At 40.9% G+C, this 27,729-nt stretch overlaps 1 protein-coding gene across 1 annotated transcript; it reads right to left on the bottom strand.

Moving 5' to 3' along the window:
- Nucleotides 1–375: 375 nt before the first annotated feature.
- cntn3a.2 (contactin 3a, tandem duplicate 2) lies at nt 376–27,729 on the bottom strand (the record flags this gene model as incomplete). The annotated part of the gene is made up of 22 exons (XM_083975238.1): nt 376–473; nt 1,728–1,896; nt 2,066–2,178; nt 2,508–2,694; nt 4,065–4,174; nt 4,686–4,920; nt 5,584–5,654; nt 5,833–5,982; nt 8,534–8,692; nt 12,843–12,960; nt 14,358–14,527; nt 15,828–15,955; nt 16,299–16,449; nt 16,951–17,080; nt 18,240–18,376; nt 19,231–19,415; nt 19,763–19,865; nt 20,715–20,918; nt 21,091–21,186; nt 22,816–22,991; nt 26,765–26,900; nt 27,675–27,729. The coding sequence occupies 22 exons, from the start codon at nt 27,727–27,729 to the stop codon at nt 376–378; spliced, it is 3,081 nt and encodes a 1,026-aa protein (XP_083831364.1).

Here is a 27,729-nt window from a genome sequence, read left to right as displayed (position 1 = left end):
GTTAAGGAAAGCATGTAGCTATCTTTGCAATAACAACAAGAAGGCTGAAACTACTTTGGCACATGAATGGAAGTAAGGCATCTGTATCATTCTAGTCAAAAAAAACATTTGAAATGGAGCATTGTTCCCAACCAGCAAAAATGTCAAAACAGACCCAAAAAAGAGAGAGAAAAAAAAAAAAAAGCATTTACTGTTAAGCAAGTATCTGACAGCACGCTCCATTCTTGTGCTGTGTCGTACCTGCAAACTAACACCGCTGAATTGTATGATGTCACCTCCAAAAAAGAGAGAGAAAAAAGTTGTCAACTTTCACAAATTAAGGAGAAATAAAATTTCAATACCGAACGCTGACAAAGAGCAGAGTCTGTCACTGTGTCACGATGTCGACCTGAATGTTGATATTGCAATGACAAGCAGCAGGGAGACGGGGGAGATGTCCACACTCCAGGCTCTCGAGCCACGGGCACTCATACCTGCAACACACATACACACACAAACACACACACACACACACAAGGAAAAACATGATGAACTGATGTTAAAGCCTGTTGGAGGCAGCAGCACAAACACTTTGGTACATCAATCTGAAATACTCTTATCTTCAAGTTTCAGATCCCTGTTACCTGTGGACACAACTGGAAACACATTTGCTGAATATTAGATACTTAGCTTTCCAAAACATAAAACATGCACACTTATGTTTCACAGGGGTGCTTAAAAACTAATTTGAGCCCCGGCTTGTCTCAGTGATTTTAGGTAAAAAATGTATGAAGCTGCACTGGATGTAAAGGGACCAGCAGCCTGGTGCAGTTTGCTCTGATCATTAGTTTCTCATGTATGATTTAAGCGAGTCAATTAGCGCTTCAGAGATCACTGACTGCTTTCCTTTAATTACATAATATCCATATTAAACCAATTTCTGCATAAAATATATATATTTCTGATACAAGGGATACCTCCTAAACCACTTCTGATGTTTCCAAGCAACTAGTGTCTGTAAACAGAGCACACACTTTTGCCTGCTAATGTGTTTTGCCCACATATTCTTGTTTGCAATATCCAAAGAATCTCAAGGAAAAAAAAGGAGCCTATTTCGCAAATGAAATTTAAAAGAAGCCAGTGTTGGAATTCTATCGCTCTCAACTGCTGTTTTTAGGGATTCAACACAGAATATCAACAATGCAAATTAGCATTTAGAGCAGAAGAATACCCCCTTGCCCCACCCCGGCTGGTGTCCCACAGGACAGTAATAGCGTCTAGTAAAAGAGGAAGTCAACCTCTGCGACAGAGATGGATTGTGCTGCATATTTCAGCAAAATATAAGGCTGGAAGAGACCAACAGGAGGGAGGGGGGCTGAGGACAAGAGTAATGGGGAGTCAACAGAGGACAAAATGTCCCTGTCAGGTTTAAAAAGTGTTAAGTGACTTCATTCACAAGACTGGCCAAATAATAAAAATAACAGATGCTATGAAAGTTTGAGGTCTCTGAATCTTTATGTTAAATGTTGCCATTCTTCTCTGTCTCAGGAACATGGTGGCACCCACATATTTTACTGCCACAGCTGGAGACAGGAAACCTTGAAATAACTTCTATTGTATTCCATCTGAGCGGGGATTGAAACATGCAGTCATTGCAACTTTTTTTCACTCTCAGATGAGGCAGCCAAACTGGAAATACAACTTAACTTTCTAGTTGTAACTTGATAAAAACTCAACAAGGAGCTTACTTAATTGGTGGATTCGTATGGGATCCGAGGCCGGGCCCAGCCCTCCTTCGCTCAGCGTCCGTATGTGGATGATGTAGTCGTCATCGTCCTCGGGTAGGGTCAGCTCTGCTGTGGAATTGGCTGTAGTGAGTGTGTTTACCTCCTTGTGTCTCTGTCTCCTGTATGACAGCTGAGAAAGGGAGTAGGGGGGAAACAAGATGGTTGAAACACTGTAAATATGTATCTCTAGAGCCTGACAGCTTGGAGTGAGCCACCACACGAATACGGTCCATGCTTTCACTCAAGCATTACAGGGATAGCCATGCTACTCTGAAGCACACCGAGAGAGAACTACTCACTTGGTATCCTGTAACTTCAGACTCTGATTCCATTGCCACCACAGGTTCCCAGTAAAGAGACAGTTGAGAGCCAATTAGGGTCCATTCAATGTTGAGTGGAGGTTGGGCTGGAGCTGTGTGACATAAAAACAATCACAGAAAAAGAAAATCAGCACAGAAACTTATTACTGTCACATTATTATACTAGAATTACCATATTCTCTTATGGGATAGCACAACTTCCAATCCTTTCTTATCCCTTCTTTCTTATCCTTTCTTGGGATTAGAAATAAATGCTGTCTCTACCATCCATCTGACCTCTGTGATATGAGGATGCAAACTAACTTCAACACATCTTTACTTTCACTGGCAAAAGAAAAGACTTGATTCATATTTACCACCTTTGAATTATAATCAATGTGGATATAAAATCAGACCCATGAGCAACACCTCTGCAACTTACGTGGCTTTCTTGTGGTAACATTGATTGCAGGGAGGAAGGGGCTGGTGCCTGCTGTGTTGAAGGCGCTCACTGTTAGGAAATACTGCGTGTTCCCCGCCAGGCCGCTCATCGTGACAGAGGTTTGGTTCCAAGGTACCCTCACCTTCCCCATGGTTTCCGGTTTAGTGTCATCTTCCCAGTAAACCACCTATTTGAGAGAGAGTGAGAGAGAGACTGTGTCACAGAGACTTTGGTTTGGAGCAAAGTGTGCACGCTGGTAACATGCATTTTCTATCACATGCAGTTTTTGTAGGTGTTTTTGATGCTTTGAGAGAAATGTGGTGTTGTCAAATCATCGCCTCTGGGTGGATCATCTGAGGAGATATCATAGTTTTCTTTCAACTTTCCAGCAGGATATTGAATCTGACATTACAAAGACTGAATGTACTTTTACAACTCCTGTGAATATTTCACTAATATTCACATACAACTGCAAGAGAGGCACAACTGTGCAGGAGTCAAGGTAAAATCTTCCTTGAATCTTTTATTTATTCAATTATTTATCACAATAATAACAACATTTTCATAATTTCCCAGTGGAATCCATGTCCAATCAACACTCAGGAACCTACATGCTTTAAAGTTACAGTGATATAAAACACAAAAGCAGTAAATGCTCAAATGAGAGGAGCTTGGGAGCAGTTCAGTCTTTTTGCTTGATGACTGAAGCAATTTATCAATTATCAAAATTAACAACCAAGATTTTTATGTCGCTCAACTAATGGACTTATTGTGTAATCGCCTCAGCACTATAATACATCAATCTAAGACGTGCAACATGGCATGTCATATTTATTTTCCTTTGATGAAAAATCCGACTAATTAAAATATGCATTCAAATAGTTGTTCCAGCATCTACTGTTTTGATGGCATCATTCAGTGTTTGCTGATGTTGACATTACTGAGGTAGTTCAGATATGAAATGGCACAAAGGCTTACTTTCCCAGACAGAAATATTGAAAGAACTTTGACTTTACTGAGCAAAAGAATAACAACGTCTTACATTAAAGCCCTTTGATCACCCTGATTATTCAGTGGGAGGCATGCAGACAAAGCAATCAGGCTGTCCCAGTTTTTGAAGGCAGGAGAGGATGCAATCAGCATCTGCGTTTAAAATGTAATAGTTTAATTCCTGTTTCATATTTTGAGAATGACAGAACTATAGATGGGTTCTCCATGGTGTTGCAAGGCTATCGAAGACAGTTTGCGGTGAGGCATTCAAGCACAGGTACTGCAGAATAGGCTATCATGAAACTCGGTACCATGATATCCCATGAAGTGACAGCATGTGAACGGCAATTTTCTTTTGTTCTCTTGAGAAACACTCTGACACGTTTTCTGACGTCGCCACAAAGAACTGTATAATTTTGGCTACCACATTCGCCCGTCTGAAATGTCCATTTCCATAGCAACACAATGTTTGGAAGTGATGGCTTCGTGGTACAACAAGAGGTGATGACAAGCAAGTGAACTGTGTTGTGTGTGATTTCTATTTCCATTTAAAAGAGTAAAATGTACCTCATAGCCCAGAACCCTTTCAGGGGTGAAGGAGAGAGCCTGCCAATTCACCTCAATCTCAGAGGCTGAGACACTTCTGGCCCAAACTCCTGCTGGCATCCCACTTGGCTCTGAAAACAGACAACAGGAGACTGAGCTCTGCCGCCTTCCACCAACAGCACAGAGACAAGCAGAACAAATCTCTTCAAATTTTATATTTATAACTGTGCGGCATTCTTGTTGATCTCTGCTTGGGTGAATCATCACACACAGGTGGTGCTGGTAAATAGACCAACGCTACACTACAGGCTGACCTCCTCTCAGCATGTTGAGAGGCACCATAGATCTAAATGCCAACTGGGTTTCACTTAGGGAAAGCCATTCAAAAGTGTGGTGATATTTGGAGGTAATCAGCATATCCTTATACAGTATAAAAGTGCTGCATCCTCCCCCCATCACACTAACAGTTTTCTACCCTATTTTAAAGATTTATTTATCTTTTATTTTTCAGCACGAGTCTGTATTTACCACATGCTTTCAGCCCAGTGGAAGCACTGAAATCGCTTTCATGATCTTTGTCCTTTAAAGCGAAAGGAACACTTTGAAGCTGTGCACAAATCCAACTTATGTTCATTGCCTTACCGATCTCTGCAGAGTAGATGGTGACCACAGGGCTGAATGGACCCTGTCCTTTGCTGTTGTAAGTGCCAACCTTGACATGGAACGGAGAGAAGGGTGCAATGCTGTCGTTGCGGTACACGTAGCGTGACGCACCGGGAGCAGAGGTGGCCACGTGGGTCCAGCTAACTTCTCCGAAGGCACGGAAAGCAATGATGTAACCAAAGCTCTCACCATTCTGTAGTTCTTCGGGGACAGGCTGAGAGTGAAACACAAAACTATAGTGATATTAAAACATATACAAACCACTCACGTTCAACCCACCACTGGGCTGACACAATCACCACCCATTCTCACGGCGCCAAAGGAAGTGCGTGAACCACAAATTGCTTTTGTGACCCACCTGACGAAATGAAATGAGCAATAAAAAGATGTTTTTAAAAAATCTAAGCTCATTACAGAGCGTCCGTGCAGCTTTTAAAGTGAAAAGTTATTTCTGCATTTAATGAAATGAGAAAACTCAAATAATGAGATAGCTCTCTGGCCACCTAATGACTTCTTCAATATCTACATTATTTTTCAGCTATCTCACTGGCTCATTTCATTGCTAGATTTGAGCACTAAAGATTTGCATGGACAACAGTAATTCACCACAAATCTAAGCCTTACAAGTGACAATAACTGTCAGCTTCAATGTTCTGCTTGTGTATACACCGCTGCTGCCTTACATGCAGACTCTTTAACTAAGAAATTACAACAACGGCAGCGCCAGACTTCATTTGACCCAAAATTTATGACACCCACAGGCCAAACAGAGCAGGAGCTTTGATTTAGTGAGAAATATTAAGCACCTCTCTCACTCACAGTTGGCTAAGTGCGGCTACTTTCAATAACAGGCTGGAACATAAGACTGATCACTTACCTCCCATGTGATGACCAGTTCAGATCTGCTCCCGCCTCCTCCACCCACGTCACCTGGAGCCACATCAGGAACTACACAATACAGATGTTGTTCACACCTCCATAACACAAACAAGCTTCATAAAATCATACAAAGAAAACCAGTGGAATAATCTTAGATCTGTAATTTTGCAGATGATAGATCGAGTCTTTATTATTATATCTTATCATGATGAATGACTTTGATGACAGTGAATAGCATTTTCTGTACCTGCATCCTCTGTCCTGGTCTTGACAGACACCGGGCTGGGTTCCCCGACCCCAACACTGTTCTTGGCCAAAATTCGAAACTCATACTCCACCCAGGCATTGAGGTCGACAACAGTGGCCGTCAGTGTGTTCCCATCGATCATCTCAGGTACTACAAGATTAAAAAAAAAAAAATTTAAATGGAATAAGCCAAAAAGAATCTGCAGAAAGAGAACCAAATTACACAATTACACAAATTATTACACAAGGGTCATTGTGACTTGTAAACTTGGAGGGTTTTGAATCTAAAAACTGATATCTCTATGCTCACGGTTATGAGTCCTAAAAGAACCTGCTTTCCTCAGCTTGTGTTGTGCATCAAATCTTAAAATAAACTCTTAAACTGACAAGTAAATGTGGAGATACTACTTCAGTGCAGGGCACTGCAATGTGGCTACTCCCTGAGGGGTAAGGTCGGCTAGGGTAAGGACAGGGTAAGGTAATGTAAGCTAAAGTGAGGCAAGCAAAGAGCAGGCAAGGTAATGTAAGGTTAGGTTAGGTAGAGTAAGGTAAGGTTAGCATAGATGAGTAAGATAAGGTAAGCATTGGCTAGGTAAAGCAAGGTAAGGCAAGCTAAGCTAAGGTGTGCAAAGCTAAAAGGGTTAACAGCAACCACTGAGTGTAAGCTATGCACCTTTTGAAAACAGCTGCTTGTGTGTGTGTGTGTGTGTGTGTGTGTGTGTGTGTGTGTGTGTGTGTGTGTTGCTAATGATGAGATGGTGAGACTGAACTTTAACGGTTTAACTGTGGTTGCAAAACCAAAACAATGAGTTCAAAGACGAGACACAACTGCAGACTTTACGAGAGCTGCATGAACTGAACTGAATTGGGTGATCATTATCTGCGGGTTCATCATTGCAACTGACTTTCTTCTCATCACACACAGTTATATAATCATTTTTAACATTTATTGGTTAAGCCGGCTTTAATTAGGCTTTTCCTCGTGTTTTTCTTTTCTGTGAAATATGGATTTAAGCTACCGACTGTGCATTAGAGTATGTTATAACAGTATTTCTTTATTGGTTACGTTCTGCATAATTGTGTGCAGTATATACATTTTTTATGATGTGTCATTTGTTCTACTTCTTTCTGAGGCCTTTCAACATTTAAGGAGAGACAGCAGATAAATACGTTTGCCTCTAAGGCTGATGAACAGTTTTGTTTTTCTTTAATCAAAAGCAGCACCGTGTCAAATAAGCTAATTTGATAAAATAAAAATACACTTCACGACTTGACATTCATTAGACAGATGCAGTTGCCTGAAGAAATTTGCAACACATGGATTCAACCTCCGTAGGAACAAGATGTCATCCCACTTGACTTGAGCAGATGGAAAGGGTTTTGGTTATGACTGAGCCCGGTTTAAAGGTTGTTTAAGTGGTTTGAATGAGATCATGTAGAAGCAGGAACATCGACCCCTAGTTCTCTTGGGTAAGACCCTAAATCCCCTCAATCTCCACAGACTTTCATCTGTTGCTGTCCCTACACTCTGACCTCCCTGCTTAAGGGGAAGAGAATTATTATTCATGAATTATCTGAATAACATCACTTGTTAACCTTTCCAAGCAGCTGGATTTCTCACAAGAAGGAATCCAGGCTTTGAGCTATTCGCTTGCGGCCAAACCACAGTGGTTGGGACCAATCAGCATCCTGTAATGAAGGACCTGATAGGGAAGTGACTGTTGGTATTCAAAGCCTTTTATGCACAAATTGTCCCTTACAAATACATTAAGAATCATCTACTGTCAGGCTATCAAAGCTCCTTAGACTGCAGCTAGTGGTACTGAGGGGTATCCCCGACTAAGAATTTCCATAGTCACATCTGATTCTTCAGATTTTGCCTTTAGTCTACGAATTGCTGAATCATGTTGTTTCTTCCCCTCAATGATTCATAATCTCATTTGCGTCTTTTTCCGCTCCGGAGAAAAGAGCTAAAACACCCAAATAAACCAGTTTAAGCTTGCTCCCCGTCTCTCTTTTGGCGACAGAGTACCAATGAGTCTATGAGTCTGTGCTGTGGTTTAATGAGTGTGTATGGAAAATGAACACTTGTAAGTCCCATCGCTGTGTGATGACACGAGTTACACATCAGTGCTTGTACAGATCGAGTGTCACAGCACCATGGACAGCGCTGTTTTTTGTGTCGTGGGTACGTGCATACAGGTGCTGCACGACCAATAGACAGAGAATGAGTAACTTTAATTGTGTAAATAAAACGTTCTGCCTGAGTTCAATTTTCTCTCCATTGAAGGGAAATGACATGAAGTGAGGACAGAGGGAGAGCTGGGTGCGACCACTGAAAGGTTGAGCGTCCACTGTGAAATCAAATGTTCAGCAGCAGTGAGCACCCCCCTATAGTCAGAATGGTACAGACTTTTTTTCATAACCACATTTTGCGACGATTCGACAGCGAGATTCCTCCAAATCGAATCAACGAATCGTCTACTATTCGTGGTCACCCCTAGCTGTACTTCCTCGTCTGGACTCTCCTCCTTCATCATATGATAGACAGATGGATGATCCAATCACCTGCCAAGTGTTTGCCCTTTTCCAAACAGTTTCCAATGAAGTCTTCCCAGATGGTTCTATGTAACAAACCATCTGTCGCATCAGGTTACTCACAAGTGCTATAAGATTAAATTTAATTTCCCGGCGCTGCCTACCCGTGTTAACCCTCTGCCAGCCCACAGTGAAGGGAGTTCTGGTCTGGATGAGGTAATTGGTGATGGGGCTGCCGTTGTCTCTGCCGGGGCTCCAGGTCAGCTGGGCTGTGCTGTCTGTCACCTCCTCCACCGTCACGGAGTCTGGCGGGCTGGGCGGACCTGGTTCAATCACAGGAACAGACAGTGTGAGGTACATGCGGAGGCACACTACAGACAGCTGACATTAATGTGTGTGTACATACAGTACTGGAACAAAAATGCCTAAAACCAAACAGCCCCATATAGCGGCATAAAAAACACATCCAGCTAAACTGTATTGCCACTTCAGACCGCTGTGCTTCGTTCAAAGCCTTTATATTTTGACATCAACAAGAGTGAAAAAGAGACACATCTCTAAAAAGCTTTGAGTTTGAGGTGAAATAACGCCCTTCACACGGAATAAAAAGTAAATTCAAGATTTATCCTCCGACGTTCGCTCAACTTGTAATCCTTCCTTTTCATGGTCCTCCTGGTGCGTGATCGATGAAACAGCACACACACAGTAGATGCAGGGTGTCGAATTAAAAGGTAAAAGATGAAAAAGGACCTCATAGCCCTGAAGAAAAGCTGCGTTTTATCATTTATTTTCATTAGCCCACCAATTAAGCTGTGTGATGTTTTACTTTAGTCTCATCTACTGTTTCCTGTTCTAATGAACGTGTCAGCTCATCAGAAATAATAGACCACTAGAGAGCTGTGAGACAGGCTGCAGAATAATAACGCCCCCAGCTCTGCTGACACTCCTCCCTGGCTCTGAAGAGGTTTCTAATCTGAAGGAAAATGTTCAAATGATTAATAAACAACAAACAATCAATGCTCTGGAAACATATAAAAAATGATGTTGTATTTATGGTTAATTCAGTATGTACCTGTGTTAAGTGCATGTATAGATATTAGGCGCATCTACGCTGAACAAGCAGCTGCTGAGCTAGAGTTTTTGTTTACAGGAGCCTTGAATGTGTTGCCCACATACATTTGCCCTTAAAGCCCTGGCTTTGGAGATATTGATCTTTGGAAAACTCATTAGTGGCTCTTGATAAGAAAAAAAAAACCCTTTAATACACTGGCCTCATTAATACATATTAATGGAGCACACAATCAAGGATCAATTCCTTATCCTCTTAATTATATTTCATTGGCTGAGGCAAGAGGGTGCTGTGAGTGTCTTGAGGGTGCTCAAATAATCTGCTATTAATATGGACAGACTGTCTGGTCTTTTATTGTGAACCTGGCACTGAGAAAATTAATATCTGGGTTGCATTATGTCTGTATACTTACAGACACAGTCATATTGTTTTGATCTGAACTCAATATTACCCAAATTGGTCAAATGTGCAGTCACAAATGTGCCAGAAGTGAGTCTATATCATAGTGTGTTATAAAAATGATGCAGTAATAACGATAAAACATGTAGTTGTAGAGTGTTGTGTTAGCAGCGTGAGGTTTATTTCCCTACCTACTGTCTCCCAGGTTGATGATGATGATGATGATGATGATTATAATGCAACTGTCAAACAAGCATGAGTGCTCATCTAGTGGTTTGAATGCTAATGACCATGATGTTATCTGTATAACATGACCTTCTCCATAACCACCAGCACCCGGCAGAGTGTTTGTGAGACATCACGGAGTGGCATCCAAAACATTTTCCACTGCTGTTGTAAAAAAACAAGAACGCAGATTGATCACTCAAGAGTCTTTGTGTCAGGAGCGATTATCATTGACCTTCAGTGCCGCAGGAGAGTGGAGCTTAACTGGATCGGAAATAGCACCCTGCAGAATTACTCAACTACTATCAGTGGTTAATATTACATGATTGCAATAATGTGTGTATTGCCAATAACACCAATAATTGCTATTGCTGCGAGTGCGATCTTAAATTTGCTGTGATCACACCAGCTCCAGCTGAAAGCATCACGCCGACGTCATCACTTTCACAGTTAAATGAGTCTTGAATTATTCACACTGTTGCCTTTGCATTAAAATTGCATTTCCGAGCACACGTGGATGCCGCCACTGAAGAAAGTTGGATTTTGTTTAAATGTTTTCCCGCAGCATACAGCCACACAGAACACCTTTGTTTTATTTGTCCAGGTTTTAAGCTATCAATCTCTGTGATTCCACCACCTCAAAAGAAATGTGGGTGGATGGGAAATTTTGTTTGTGGTGCTACCAGCTTTGAAAAATGACATTTTAAAATAATTCAACAGTAACATCTCTTTCCAGATACACTGTCACCATTTCTTTGGATAATCCACACAGGACGGGACAGCTGGCAGGGAGTAGTTCAGATGAAAACACCATGTTCTGTCAGTTATCCAGCCAGGGGACAGGGACACTCTTTCTGAAAAAACATGACACTGTCGGTGGCGCAGAGTACAATTTGTGCTTTACGTATAGTATTTCAGTTGTACACTACTATGTTAACTCTATATTACTTATTAAAAGAAACACACTTTTACTCCACTGTATTTATCTGACAGTTGTGTCACAAGTTAGGTCTTGATGTTTTTACATTACTTTTACATTTATTCATCTAGCAGGTGCTATTATCCAAAGTGGCTTTAAAGTAAAAGATGTCAGTAAGCCTCAGTGCAGTACAAATAGTAGAAACATGGAGACATATCTAATAAAAGTTGCTTATATTGTAAACTATAAAAAGGAAAATCATGTGATGTAATCTAATTTACTGCTATTCTATTTGTTATCCTTGAATCATTTCATTACCTTATTGAGCGCATACATACTTTATTTGCATTGACTGTTTTATTGTGAGTTCTTCTTGAGTAAAGGAATAGAGCACTTCCATGGGGAATGAAACTGTGAGGTTACACACCGACTGGAGGTAAGTGAGAAAAGAGATGGTATATTGGGTGATCAGTATGGTGCTGTACATTGTTTAAGACAGTTAACCTTGGTTCTTCATGGGTCACAGGTAAAAGAGCAGTGAAGGTAGAAACAGGATAATGACTGCCCGGCTGCTAGATTGGAAAATAATAAACTAATCGACATGTGGCCACTGTCTGGTGTTTAGAGGTCTGCAGCAGTGATCAAGCAAAGCCATTCTTTCCCCTCCATGACTGGGTTTCTGTTCGGCTTCATGCTTTGCCGGCCAACATTTGAAGCCATTCGATCCAAGTAATGAGACATCCACGACAGCTGCCGTGAGCAGGCAGTGTAAATAATGCACAATCTGAGTCGCAGACAAGTTTCTCTACAGTCAATACTAGGGCAATCCATTTCCAGGGCCTTGATATTGCTGTATCTCGAGAAACAGTCTTACTTCCACTTAGTCCTCAGCCATTTGGAAAGGAGCACTTATTATTAATGCCATTTGCCTAGGAGATCTTCAACATGCCAAGCTGAATAACTGGTGGGGATCCTTACAAGACAAAGATATGGATCCAACCTTTTCAGATCTTGACACTGAAATCATCCCTCACCTTGTCTGACATTTAACATATTTGCGTAGTGTCAATTTGCTGGGTTATTTGGCGCATTGATCAAAGCCAGAAACATCACTCTGCACACAATGTGAACCTTCCAAACCTTCAAATATAAAGCAAAAGTTGTTCTCTTTTGTTCTGCCCGATGTAGCTCTTAACAACCGTGTCTCTTCGGAGCTATACTGTATATACACCGCATGGATGAGCACTGACAGGCATCTAAACATCCAACTGTCAAGTTCATTGCGGCAACAATGAAAATTGGACATCAAGAGAGAGAAAAAAAACCCTAGCAGCTGATATTCTTATAATTTCCCACAGTCTTATCAAGTTCTTCACTCTTTCAAAGCAATATAAAAGACGGGCAAGCCTCCTCTACTGGATGTAATCAAGCGACTTCTACTAGAAATAAAAACGAGACATAAAAACTGCGGATTCGGATGATATCCAGAATGATTTTCATGAGGATATGGGCATTTTGGTTGCTGTGCAATCACCGGCTGAAACAAAAGCCATTTGAGCTGAAAAGCCTAAGTGAACATTATATGTGCCTGAAAGTCCGCATTCCTTTCATTGTCAGCAAAGCATATCAATATGATGTCTCTGAGTACGCCTCTAACACAGCTTTGTTAGGTAACACTTCCAGGCTGCAGACAAAATTGATTTCACTGTGTCTTGTTTTGTGGTGAAATGTATCACCCACTTTATAGTTAATACTGTATTTTTTAATTTCTCCTATTTTAATAAGGCAAGCCTTGACAACAATCCTGGCTGTAAACCCTGTTTTAATTAGTGACTGCAGAGCAGAAAGGGGGTTTTCTTACCTTTCACAATCAATACAGCCACAGCTGACAGGCTCTCCACATCCGTGTCCACCACACAGATATATTTGCCGGCATGGTAAAGCTGAATGTTCCTGATCATCAGATCTCCTGCTGTTCTCTACCAAGGAGAAAAGAAAGCTTTATGTAGCATGGAAGATAACAGACCTTGTGACAGCTTATTAAAGAATGTAGTGAAGCATACATAAGGTGCAGTAAATAGCGGTGCCAGAACTATTCGTTAGCCAGGACTTTGCAGAAGGAAAATCAGCCCTGTTTTTTTTTTTTTTTTTTTTTTTTTTTTTTAAAGATACTCAAAACACATCTCTTGACCCGCCCTGCAAACGCCTCTGTTGGAGTCAAAGCCATAAAAGCAAACTGTGAAAAAAATACGTATGACTGTGGGTGAACGTCTTTGTCACATACAGCTGTTCAAAATGAGTGGAGATGAAAGGGAGCAAGGCCAGAATTCACCTATACTGTATCCAGCAAATGGAGTCTGTGTTTAAAAAGGCATAGGTGATTTCACTTTCATTTCACAGAGGTCATCACCATGACCTTCAACGTCCGTCGCAGGGAACTACACACACACATGCTTTTACTACCGAGTTGAGAACGTAGTTTTTGCTTGATAGGAGAAGTTTAAAAAGATTCTCATCTGAGAGGACACCCATAAGCAGCAAATGGAAAATTAGTGGTGAAATTGTTCTCCTGGCATTGGCAGGGAAACGTGGCAGTAGAGCCAACATGGTTTAATTATGGAAATTAAATTCCTTGAAGCAGCAAAGTTAAGTTGATAATCTCTTTGGACTGGGGACATTCTAGCATTTCTGGGGAAGGAGTTTCTTTTCAGATAAGAACATTGTCAGTCAAACACACACAGGAAGAATGGTTAATCTCAAAGGGTGTGAGGGTGTTCTGAAAGTGTTTTGTCATTTGGGGCTCTGCCATGCTTTCATTCCTTTAAAAAGACACCTCTAATGATGTGTATCCCCTTTCTGTTACGAGGAGCAGTGCAGCAGGCTGTGTCAAAGCAGGATTTAAAGAGAATTCAAGACCAGCCCAACTATTAGAAAAAAGATTACTTCAGAAGGCTGAGCTTGAGCAAGAGAAGTGTACTCAGACGGATGACAACCTGTCACAATGGCAGAGCAAATAACACATTACCTACATCATGATTTTCATGTAGGAGGTATATTTTGACACAGCAGCCGCCATGTTTCCATTCAGAAAAGCACATCGGAGGATTAGATGGACTGAATGACCCAATAGCACCTCCTTCCACAGATTCCCACAGCTTATTATGCCTCTAAGGAGATGTTTTTGTATCATGAAAAAGGATGGTATCACACAAACTCTGGCAACACTATCCACTGTAGATCTTTCCACAAAATGCCATGATGTCAAACCACAAGCTGTCCTTTTGAACTATTGGCGGGGATGAAATGAAACAAGATGGGAAGAGGTGCCAACTGCCCATTTGCACGTTCTGAAGAAGAATGACGGCGGGTCACTCACCCCGCCCACTAGCTCAAAGTGACCGTCTCCCTTAGCGATGAGCTGTCCGTTGAAGGCCCAGGAGAAAGAAACGTCAAGGACAGGGTCACTGGTGACCTGACATGGCAACACGATGCTCTCGCCCACAATGATCTCCATGTCCACCGGCCCCTGGATGATTCTAGTTGGATCTGCCCCAGAAAAGAATAAAATAAAAAAACACACACACACACACAGTGAGATGGAGTCATTTCTGACAGGGCGGGTGCCAGACTAAGAAATCGGCAGCAGTCATTTTCCGATTTTCTGAAATAGCAGCACAGAAGTGATGCGACACTTGCTGAAACACAAGAACATGTTCTGTAATACACCAAGTCAAAGCTGTGTTATCTATATAAAGGAAAAGGTCTCAAGAAAGTCTTAGTGGAATAATGTGATAACATGAAGCCTGCCACCGCTAATATGGCCTAATACTCCAGGCTGACACAGCTAGAATAATCTTATGAAATCCTGATAGCAATTACAATACACTGTGGATCAGATAAAACTTCATGTAATGGGCTCCTCTGTGCATCCAGAAAAAAAATGAGGGGCACTGCTTCAAAGCCTACTATAGCAATCATTTGACCAAGTCTGCTGTGCTTCAAAACGCAAGATAATGAATCCGCTGGAATCAAATAAAGAAGGTACAGCGCTAAGGAAGAGGATTTGTGCTCACACTTCTTACGTTTTATAGACTGTCAAGGAGTAAAAAAAAAAAAAAACATGTGAGAAGTGTCATCTCAGGTCCTTAGCAAGTGATAATCAATGCCTGGGTCAGGGCTTTGTGTCTCTGAATGCGCCACGACCTTGAAAAATACTCAAGTAATTAAATAAAATTACTGGCTTTAGCAGATATAGTAGGAAACAATGGCACTAAACGCATTAATAAAACCTACAGCAGAAGAATCCTGGAGAACACTCAGCCATCACTCCACTAGAAAACACACAGCTCAATACAATAACAGCATCTGTAACACCTCCTCACTAATGCTTTCATTGCTTCCACTCAGAAGACTTTCATTTGTTGCAGTAAATTGGTTGTTTCAACTGCTTTGAGGAAAACAATGATCGAGTATTTTCTCAAACACTTTCCAAGTGCATTATTGTGGCTGCTGCAAAATGCAGCTGGACGAAACAACTCAATATAAAAATAAACTGAAAGACGTGAGTTTTTATTGTTGTTTTTTTTCCACATTACATGAGCCTTGGTAACCCATACATACCCTCAAGAAAGTGAAAAAAAAGTAGTTACTTAATTATGCAAAGACTCTACGTCTGACACACTTATCGGAGAGAAACTTAGAGTTTATTTATGTTTTCTACCCACCAGCTATTGACTTCAGTCCTCACGGCATAGCAGCTCTCTCTGCTGTTATTCCATACTGAGCAATAAATTCAGCTTACTAAGTGGGACAAACAAACATTCTGCTATTTAATAGTGCAGCTTACCAGTAACAAGGAGCCTTCCTGTTGTACTCGACATGCCAAATCTATTCCTAGCGAAGCACGTGTAGCTGCCTGCGTCGGACTTGCTCACGTTGGCAAGCCTCAGCGTTCCATCTGGGGAAAGTGTGATCCTATAGGAGTGTACAAACAATGACAGCAGTTTACAATCCAACGTCGGAAAACAAAGAAGCATTTTATCATTAGTGAGACTCTGACTCAAGATTTGATCATGGTAATCGAGCAGTTAAGCAACATGTATGTGCGGTGAATATTCATCAATTAGACCAAATGAGGCCTGAAAAGAGCACAGTTAGGATGAATAACACACCTGCTCTGATACGAACTACAAAGAAAGAATTAAAAAAAAAAAAATGGTTTGTTTACGTGCGCACATTAACATCAGTATTTTGAGCAGCGATCAGTCTTTTTGTAACTCCCAGGATACTTTCTGCTAGTTTTGAGTTCAGTCATTACCTGTCATTGGTGTGGACAGGCAGGTTTCCTTTCTTCCATAAAATGCTGGCGATGGGATAGGCCTGGGGTTTACACTCCAGAGTCACTGTGGTTCCTGCTTTGGCTTTGAGCAAAGCTCTGAGGACGTTCCCTGTGAAGTCTGGAGGAGAGGCTGATAGGAAACAGTAAACTCACTTTAATACAAGACTGCAGAGAATCTCACAGGGCATGCCTCAGTTTGATCAGGGACAATCAAATCGTAAAGTAATGGAGACAGACATTTTAAAACATCTGAACGGGGAACTAAATAGATATAAAATCAAGTCACTGCTGTGAGGATTTTCACTTCATTCTCTATGTATAAAAAAGATTTATGTGTAGGATGGAAACTATATAACTTTTAATTGGTTTTACTGTAAAAGACATTGTTTATTGTTCAGCTGGGAATTCTATCTCGATCTATCAGCCCATCCTCACCATCACACCAAGTTAAATCACGATATCATGAAGGGAAAAATATTTTTTTTAAATGTGTTTGACCCCACAAAACCATTCTTGCTGACCCCATTATCCGTTAATCCAGACAACCTTTAAGAATGACAGTAAGATGACCTTTAAGAGTCTTTGGCAACAATGATTTGAGGACTTAAGGGAGAGATAAATGCCATCCTACCTAAAACCATTAGTTCAGCAGCAAAATATATGACGCCGTGTTTATTCTCCGCCACACATTGGTACATGCCGGCATCAGATAGTGTCAGCGCTGACACCGACAGGACTCCATCCTCCACATGGACCCTGTCCTGTGAAGAATAGGATGAAAGAAAGCAATTATTGCTTAAAGGTAGCTTTTGCTTTACTCAGCGTGCTTTGGCAAAGCTCAATAAGTATTGGATTGGGTTAGAGGCATCGTCAATAAGCGTAGATCAAATCAGGATTATGTTGCAGAGAATGAAACAGAGCACAAAATGCGTTTTTGTTTTCCAGATGCAGCCCACCTTGTCCTCCCCATCATGTAAACTAGTCTTTGTAGTTTTCTTTTTATGTGGCTCAGCTAAGGGTTGTGAAAAAAAAAACTTTATATAACCCCATATATCCATCCACGTTAGATACAAATATATAGCCTACTATATATATATATATATAAAAAAAAGATAATTCAATTCTCACATTAATTCTAATATGTCATTACTTTAAAATTGTATTTAGGTGTATTATTTACACAGCTATTTCTCATCATAGCCTGTATTGTATATCTGAAAATGACTTTATAATACTGTCTTTTGAATGGCAAAATTGTTAATCACATTCTGAACCTTGCAACAGTGAACATATTCTTAAAATCAAATTAAGGACTGACATTTAAAAATGCCTTTTATAACAATAATAAATTCATTCAGGTTATATTTGCATTCTAATTTAAAAGCAGTATGCCTCTCTCTTGAGCATTATTAAAATGCTGCTGGGAAAATAAATCCCCACAGCATGTTCCAGTGAGCCAGGTTTAAAGCTACGGATGTGAAAACACACCTGACTACATGTGTTTGTGGTGGTCCTGAGTAAGGTGCGCTGTGATATACAGTGTACTCCCCAGTAGATTAAACCCATTGTCCCTAAATCTGGAGGAGCTTAAACATGCACCATGAATAATGAAAAGCAACCACTGACTTCATTCAGATGAAATGGAGCAATCTCCTGGGGACTACACTGATCCACTCTCTAAAACTGTGTAATCTGCCAAGGTGGAGCAGGAATAAGACACAGTTACATCCATGTCTCATCACTGGCACACCTCAGCAAGATGTTTACACTCTCTCCTCATCTCATTCTGAAATGCACTTGGAAAAATAACAGCAATGTGTTTGACGGCAGGCACTCTAAAATGAAGGGATGAACCAAAGCTGAAGATTAAGTCTTTAAAATGAAACATTGGTAGGTGGCAGAAGACAGGCAGCAATTTACGTCTGAGAGGAGCTGCTGGCCGTTTTTCAGCCACGTGTAGGAGGGCTTGGGCTTGCCATTGGCTCGACACTCCCAGTACAGTCTCTCCTCTATGGCCAGGGCTGTGTCCTTCATGGTCTGGATCCACTGAGGCTTGGCTGAGGACACAGAAATATCCTCTGGTGAAATATCTGACAAGAACCAGGAGGGCAGATTCCAAGGGAGCGTAATTATCTCATTAAATTTTTGACAGCAAGAATCAGTGAAAATCATGATGCGTTGGAAGGATGGTTTTTGTCTTTAAAGAAGACAGAGAGAGAAGAGTGAATGTAGGGTATCACTCAGTGTTAAATGTGTCAGCAGCCTCTGGTAACTCAAGATTAGCATGAAACGCACAGCAGGAAGCTCTCGTGGCGAGGTGAGGCGCACCCGACGTCACCGCTGACTGCGAGCTGTCACCTTTACTCTCCCGTGTATTAACAAACATCACTCCTGTCAATCCGGCAACACATCTCTTTGCATCTTCACCTCTTGCCTATTGACAGCTTTTCAGGAATGTTCACGGGTGAAGAGCTGTGCTCATAATAAGCGCTGCTCAGTTCGCACTTCGAACTTTACATACCATCAGTTCCAATTTCACAAGTGTCATTTTCCCTCTCACATAGATTCATGGGAAAACGCAGCAGCTGAAACAAGCCAAGAGCCGAAAATGTGATAACTGCAGGAAAATTAAAACCCACACAGCTCATTATGCGAGGAGAAGGTAATGACATTTTCCGGCTGTGTATATACTGTAACACATAGCTGTTAAAATGATATGAATTATCAAATTACCTAATTACAATTCTTAACCTTGCATCAATTTCACTAATTCTTGATGTCACAGCAGGAGCATGAAATCCAGAGGAGGAAGGATGGAAGTTTTGTCTAATGCAAATATAATGTCTAATACACAATTTGGAATCATTTCACAATTTGTAATCCGTCGTCTTGGAGGAAAAAATAAAAGTACCATAGAAGGCCAGTCGACCCGTGACTGTGTTCTTCCCCATCTTGTTCTCAGCCAGACACTCGTATCCTCCTGTGTCGTCCTGCTGGAAGCTGGGGATCTCCAGCACGGCTTTCGAGTACTTCATTTTGACTTTGCTGGGGAAGGGGACGCCGTTCGCCCGCTTCCACGTGATCTCTGGGACGGGGCTGAAAGGAGACAAGAGCGAGTAAACCTTAAAAAGCCGAGATTGTGATCCAAGTTGCTTTTGAACTTCTAACACTGCAGTGCAGGTTGCAGGTGTCTGTAATAATCCTCCAATAAAGTGTCTTGAAGCCAATTCACTGTATTTTTTGCAGATGAATGGTTCGGAGTTAACCCAATCCAGCAACAAAAAGAGCCATCTCACATGGCTTTCAGACCAATCATCGCTCGGTGCCACACTCTAAGAAATATAATTGCCCTAGCAACTTTACTATATAGAAATCTGGGGGTTCCTTGTCTGGAATGAAAGACAGCAGAAGATTAAAAACATGCTTCAAGGAATCCAGCTTACTTCCCAAGGGCGAAACACTCCAGCGTAACTGTTGATCCTTTTGCGGCGGGTACATTGTCTGGGAAATTAACTTCTATTTTCGGCTCGTATTCACCCATCACTCCTATGTAGAGTAAAGCACAAGTACTTGCTCAGTCTTCCATTATGCATGACTTACAAGCAATATGGCTTGCATTATGGACCAAACAGTAGCACTGTAAAACTAACAGAGGAGAAATAAAAGACACATGAGCAAACATTCTCTCATGGGTAAACTCAAAGTAGTACATCACTTGAGTGTGCAGTCACCAGAATGTAGTGAAATACCAGCAAGGAGTCATTTAAATCTCTTCTTGGTGGAATAGACAGAGTATATGCATTTTTTTTCATGTAGTCTGGCTGTTTATCTATTATTTCAAAGCTTAAGCGGGCAGTTTCCAACCTCTACTGTTTCATTGTTTATATCAGTATTCAGAGAAGACAGGATTAGAAAGTGATGCGATGGGATCTAAATTTATGCAGCTACATGTACAGTACACTGAGTGGAAACTAACTGGTTGAGCCACCGGAACACTCAATGTAATGGTCCAGTGACGTATGGCTTATGTTTAATTCATTCCACAGGCAATCTTTATTCACTCTTTCTATGAAAGGATAACAGAGAATAGAACAACGGGCTGCTGAGAACCGGTCTGAGAATTCATGTAAAAGCACAGGGAAAGCTTTTAAAGGGAATGCGAATTATGAGAAAGCAAAGTCAGCAAAGAAGAGATTTGGGTGCTTTGTTTGCTGGCCTACATTGAGGGGCAACTATTTACTTACAGGCATTAGCACTCGATGACTCAACTACACAAGCACGACAGGACAAAGAGTACTCATGCTAGCCTGATGATTAAAGCCGCCTTTAAAGGAGGTCTTTAAATCACAGCTGAAAGGCGCACTTGTCACATCACAGCCAGACGCGGCGTCTTACCATCTGTCCTGAGGATCAAAGACGTAGGTGAGCTGTGAACTTTGCCCTTCGTGATGCTGTTCATCACCACACAGGTGTAGTTACCCACATCAGAGGGCTCCACCTTGGCAATGTAGAGATTTCCTGTCTGCTGGGAGACGAAACGCCGATTGTCTTGTTGAACAAAGTATGGGTACTCGTTGAAGACCCATGCATAAGTAAGGTCTGGAAGACAGAGAAGGACGAATAGAAGCACATCACTGATGAAAGATCATATGCAATTAAGGGAATGAAATGTGATTATAAAGAGATTATACTATAATCCTGTGAAAACACCTCACTAGAACATAAAAATAAAAGCAGCATTGAAGGTTAAGATGAAGGCCAGAGAGTTTACCTCCCGAGGAAGTAGGCGTTCCACAAAGTAACACCACTCCTTGTCCTTCTCGGACTGACACAGCGCTTCTGGTGTGGACTTTGAAATGATCTAAGTCTGCAAGAAATGAAAAGAGTGATCACCGCAGGATCTCACATATCAGAGTGAAGTGGAGCTGAGTAAAAGCTTTCAGCGAGACACTGACACGAGCCTATAAGGATACTGTCATGAGAATTGCACATCTGCAGTCTCTGGGAGAGAGAGAGAGAGAGACAGGGTGAGACTGGGTGAGAGAAACGAGAGCTTGTTTCAAGGGCTTTTGTAGAGTATTGGACCACAAGACGGCGTTCCATGACATTGGAAGTAGGCTGATAAGAACAGATGTGTCTGTGAAAGCTGAGGAAGCACACGAGCATGGCACGGTGTGTTTAGCTGCAAACCCAAACCTGTACCCTCACACACAAAGAGTAAAAACACTAGAAAAGTACTTAGAATAGCGTTTATCTATAAGATGACAGTGCACACATATGGTCGCACTTTGGTGAAACTCGTGTGTCTGACATCCATGTGTCATATGGGCAAACTGTCTGTTTGATCTGCGACTTGCAAATAAAACAGTGTGGCACAGAGAGAGCAGCTGTCTTTATTATGTGTAATGTTCAACATTATTTAGAAAAAAAACACAAAATGATGGGTCCTTAAGATGTGTGTTTAAAAAAAGAGGTCATTTATTGTTATGATCCAACAAAGTGAAAACTAAATAAACATTGCTTGCCCACACTGACACACTTAGGAGGAAACGTGTCCTTTCCGGTGCATGTTAATTGCAACAGGGTATTATCCACTTACCTACAATGCTATCTAGTCTCGCAGGTTATCTCCCTGTTCCTTGCTGTAATTTACAGAAGTCGCTGCACTCATTGTCCACTGGGGACTATTTTCATTTGAAGATGAAAATGGTCCAAAACTCTTATCAGCCAGGTCTGTAGATTGCTCCGTGTAACCAGGACATTATTTCAGCAGAGACTCATTGTTGTTGAGTTTTCTTTGTTTTATTCTTTTTCAGTACAATTTGTCAGTAGTTTTGGGCCTGGCACATCCTCAGCAGTGCATATCTTAAAAGGTGTGAAAAGATGTTTTGTTGCATCTGCATGAAAAGAGCCCTTAATGAATAGGACATAAATAGAAAGCATTCAGTTCTTTATTCATATGAGATATTCATTGGTTTCAACACCAAAGATGTGTGATCAGTCTGACCTACCTTTTTTTCAGCAATGTACTTTTTATATAAAGAAATGCGCTGTAGCTTTTATTCATTTGCATTACTCTTATTTTCTGTTTCATTGCAGCGTCGGCATATTACGCTCCAGTCAAAGTAAATGTTTGCTCAGGCTTCACCCCTTATTAAGTTATTCTTCAAACACCGCTTACACAATTTGGCTGAGTACTTTACCCCAGAGTACACCCACTGAAACACCATTGACTTTTGATGGCGCTAAGCAACAGAAAGCGAAGCAGTCATTCTCAGGTTGCATGTATGAACATATGCAGTGAACAGTCATCACACTCCAAGTGCTCCCATGTTACTTTAACATTTAATGTAGCTTCACACCAGTGTTGCAGCACCATGATAAATATTGCAAATATCGCCCAGTTGGTTTGTTGTGCGTCTGCATTATTTGCTAAGTGCACTTACACTTTGGAAAAAAAAAAAAAAAAAAGTGACAAACTCTGACTGTAACTTACAGGCAAACTGCAGACTTGCTCTCCTGCTGAGGATAGCTCCTACAGTGTTGTAGGCCATACACTGGTACAGCCCAACATCCTGCTGGCGGTCCAGACTGCTTATAATGAGGTTGCCCCCAGACAGACGCCGCCGGCGATCCAGGCCCAGATTTATGTGAGTCCCATTCAATGACCATCTGTGAGGGCAAAGACACCATCAGTCCCTGGCAAAACGCACCATCCCGTTCTCCACCGACCAAGGTGGTCTGACAGGAGGTGAGTGGAGAACACAACTCAGTGTAGTAACTCACTGGAAGAAAGTGAAAAAAAAAACATGTATCTGTGCTGGTGTTGGGGAATCTCACAGCTGTGCAGGATGAAGCATGAAGCTGTAACTTTACAGTTTTTCTGAAAGGACCTATATTCAATAAAGAGATTTCAATGTCTTCTTTTGATTATAAAGAAGGTTTGGTTTCTATATTGCTGTGGAATTATTTCAGTGCTCATTCCACAGAGAACTTCACACGGTCGGTATGTGGAAACTGTGCATTAAAACATTTTGTTAGGACTTCTGTAAATTTACGATATCAGAACCAAGTGGCAGCCTCTTAGGTTAGAAAAATGAAGCCAACACCGTAGTATCAAGAACTGCACTTCTTTGTGCCACTTGAGTGGCCATGTTAAAATATGTTTACACCCTGGTACAAAAAACGTTGTGATCTCTTTCCTACATCATGCCAATTTTATCCAAGCTCAAAGACCTGCATAATTAAAGCTACAGCTGGTAAGTTGACGAAAGTGAAAGTAAAGTCCGCGACTTGGTCGGAAATTTCAAGACAATATGCCGTCAGGTCCCTCTATTAACCCCTTCACACCCCCTCCTTTTTGTATGTTCTTGAAGCAGCCATTAGTTGAGCAGAGTCAGGTTCTGGTAAGATTCTGGTAGTGGAGTGGTCCACTCTGAGTTTCTAAACCACTTTTGAGGAGTTCATCTCTATTTAAAGTCTACATTCTCACCACAACCCAACCTCCACCCACCTGGACCCACCATCTATCCTTACTGAGGTTGGTTTCTCTGTTAACCTGAAATCTGCAATAATCTATTCAGTCAGTCAGAAAACCTCCCTGAGCCAGAGAGAAGCCCGAGAGGGGAGCTATTTTTAGATTCTTAAAACCACAAATTTATCTTTTTATCGATATCAGCACATAAAATAAACCAGAGAATGTTATGGGACCTTTGAATCATACCCGGTAATTTGGCTGAGTAATAAGTGATAAATGTGAGTATGCTCTAAATTCTTGTCAACTGACATATTCATAAAGGCTATTGGTAATTTTATACTTCCACTCTTCATGCTTTTGCATGTTTATCATCCCTATATTCTAATAATCCTGTAATCCATAATGCTGCAGTGTTCACGTCATTTGTTTAACTCGCACGTTCTTATTGGTATTTCTATAACCCTTAAAATGCAAATGACTTCTTGATATTGTATTTTTCTGTTTTTATTATACTTTTCTTTATTTTACTCTATCACTATTTGCTGCAGCAGCTATCCCATTTTCCCCACAGGGATCATTAAAGTTTAATCTTAGAGTATCATACACAAAGCTGTCCTCTGCTATTTAAGGGAAGCAGAAGATAAAGGTTTTAGGAGCCATCCCGGATATTATCATCAGTCTAACCATAATCACCTCTTCTCTGTCACATTATATTTTCATAATGTGACATTATTCCACCTTTGACTTCTCATTAGGACAAAACATTAGCACTTGGCAAGAGGTAACATTGGGCTGATGTAACAAAGGATGCCTTTTACACTTCTTTTCACCTTCCATTACATCCTTCCCACACTTAGCAGGCGTGGGAATTTAAAAGAAGAAATAATACTTCGCACAGCAGGTCTAGAGTAGATTCTGCTATCAAATAAATGAAGCACCTAAAAGAACTCTTGAAAACATGAGGTTAATTCATTGATTAAAACAAGTCCCATTATTCAGCGAGAAAAGACTTTCATTCTCTGTCACCACAACACTCCATCTCTTTTTAAATGCTATTCACAAATGGAGCACTGATGGGTTCAAGGACAGAGCACTTTTCAAGAATGTTTCATCATTTTTTCTCAAAGCATAAAAAATAACATTTTCTTTCCTTCAGCCACATTCTTCCTCTATTCTGCTTTCCTTAAGTGGAAATGAAAGACGTAGAGCCAATAATGGCCAACCTTCTAAAGGCTTTCAAGTCTAACCTTCAAAATAATTTCTTAAAGAACATATCCAAATCATTGAATGTTAGTGAGTGCTATGTGACTGCATGTGTTCAGATAAATCACACTACTTCTTAAGGTAATAAAGTTTGAAAGACTGCGTTTATGATAAATATCTAAAAGGCTGGATCTGCTAGTGATACATGTTATGGTGTCTGCGTACGCTCGCATACATTCACCTTTTTATCCACCATGTTCACCTCTTTCTGACCTGCTCTGAAGTACCTCTGCTGTTCAGCGGTTCCCTGAACGTTAGATAGATGATTGAATAGCAACTACGAAATTCAATTACTTTGCATCAGACTCATTTTGGGAACACATGTTGTCTGAACGAGAAATTCTAGTATTCCAGATGATCCTGCCATCCAGAGCCACAGGCTTCACATCTCAGTTCAAGTGAAGGTTAGAAAAGTCACCTTAGCTTTAAAAAAAAAACCTGACTGCATTGCTTTTCTGGCCTGCTGTGAAGAAGATGCTTTTCCATATGAGATGCGGTTTTCTCCCATGAGTTATTATGCTGCTACAGTGTGTGTACTATGAAAGTCTCATATCTCTGTGAGTGACAGGACTGGCAGAGGAATGGGGAAAAAAGAGGAAGGGGGTGGAAGCAGTGTGAGCCCATTTACACTTCAAGAGAGGAGCCAGAGAGGTGCTGAGGGCATGCGGAGCCTAGCACAGCCAGTTTGACAAGACACCACGTTAAACATGCTCATCTCACCTTTAATCAGTACATGGAAATACCTGGTCTTAGGCGGGGAATGTGAAAAGCCTGAAATAATGAGTGTAAGTGCTCCCCACCTCTATCATTCAGCTTCATCTGTGGTGTCTCTGCTGCAGTAATTCCACTGTTGAGCGCCAAAGACACTTGTAATCAATGCTTGTTGGTGCCAACTGGTGTCTAGCAACCTGCATTGGTCTCATGGCATTTTATAAAGAGGAGACGATCATTAAGATGCTACACGTGTGTCACTAAGATACTATCTGACAAGACAAGAGGCAGATTGGCAGCGTGTTAGTCGATATGAATTAGTGAAGCCATAATGGCACCACTGCTTCAACCATGTGCATGCAGACTTCAGTCTAATTTGGAGGAAATGAACAAGAGAGAAAGCGATTCTATGTGAAAAACATAATCTTGGAATCGTTTTATTTTTTATTTTTTGCAGTGCTGTAAATGTCTAATAGGCTTTGCATGAGTGGGAAGATGTATGGCTGACAGCAATGTAAAGAATACATTCATATTTCTCAATATATATTTTGGTTATACAAGATTTCCACCTAAAAATGTCCAAAAAAAAAGCAAAAGAACAAAACAAAACAAAAAACAGATTCTTTTAAATTGGTTTTGATACATATTTTATGTCTCAGTGAATCCAAAAGTTACATTTCCAGCACTGATCACAGTACATTAAACTGGGTACTCGTGTGACATTAACAGCTCCACAAATGCTCTCAGTGATGAAAGCAAGCCGAAAAATAGGGAGAGGGTGCCATTGAGTTGCTGATTATGTGGCTCTAAGTTCATTCAACAGCCCTGAGATGGTGTTGCAGGTGGTGTTTCTATTATCTAGTTTTTACACCGATTTTTGAGATTTTGGTTTTGTAAATGAGATCTCTACTTGTTTCATTTAAATGAATCATTTTTACCTAAAACATGAAGTCACATTGTTATCTTAAAATGCCTTCATTGTCAGTGCTCTTACCTGTACTGTGGAGGTGGTGTCCCCTTGGCATCACAAGTCAGAGTCGCTTCTTCTTCAATGGCGTCAACAGGAATGAACAAGTCAGCTGGCTCCATCCTCCATCTTGGACCATGATATGATCCACTGTCCACACAGTCTGTGATAGAAACAGTAACATCCTGAGTATAATATAAAGACATAGGAAAGGTGCCACTTTGGCTCCAGATATGTTCCCCTGGAGAGAAAACCAGGATATTTGGGCCCCACAAGTCATTACTGAACACGGGAAGTTATTACAGTAAATATATTTCATCTTAAGTGAGGCTGTTGTAAAGTACAAGTTCATCCAAAAGAATAAACTTAATATCAACAGATAAACCAGGATGCCATTTCTCTGAATATAAAGTATGAATTTGTTTTTGCAGTAATTTAAAAAATAATTAAAATGTTACCTGACAGAGGAGACAAAAAGTATGATTTGTTAATTATTCACTGTTCAACTGCTGCACATTGTATGCAAACATTTTTTTAATGTGTTGTGTATTCAGGGGAGCAGTCTTTCATTATGATGAAACTTCATAACAAATGCATATTTTAAATTAACAGAAGTAATAGTCTGTGTTTTTGTGATGCTTTAATTTTCCAAGTGCTCAGAACAAAAAGAGTTTAGAAGATACGGAAACAAAAGCAAATGTTTCTCAGTCAGGTTATAATCAGAGGGAAGTGAAGAAGACTGAGAGTAGTGTGTGTGTGTGTGTGTGTGTGTGTGTGTGTGTTGTGAATGGAAGTCAATACTGAGGAGTTTTCCTTTAAACCCGGGCCATCCTATCATCTCTGGCACTGACATAATTTTCTGCTCTTCAGCCACCATCCCGCAAGTGTAAATGTCCAAACGTGAAAGAATCATTACTCATATGAAAAGGTGGTTTACCTGCCAGACGGTCGATGATTGATAACAGTAGAAGCTGTTTCCATAGCAACGTCAT

Source organism: Trachurus trachurus (genome assembly GCF_905171665.1).
Source record: "Trachurus trachurus genome assembly, chromosome: 7".
Classification (NCBI taxonomy): domain Eukaryota; kingdom Metazoa; phylum Chordata; class Actinopteri; order Carangiformes; family Carangidae; genus Trachurus; species Trachurus trachurus.
Note: the sequence above shows the minus strand (reverse complement) of the source record. Positions and strands in the feature narration are given on the sequence as shown.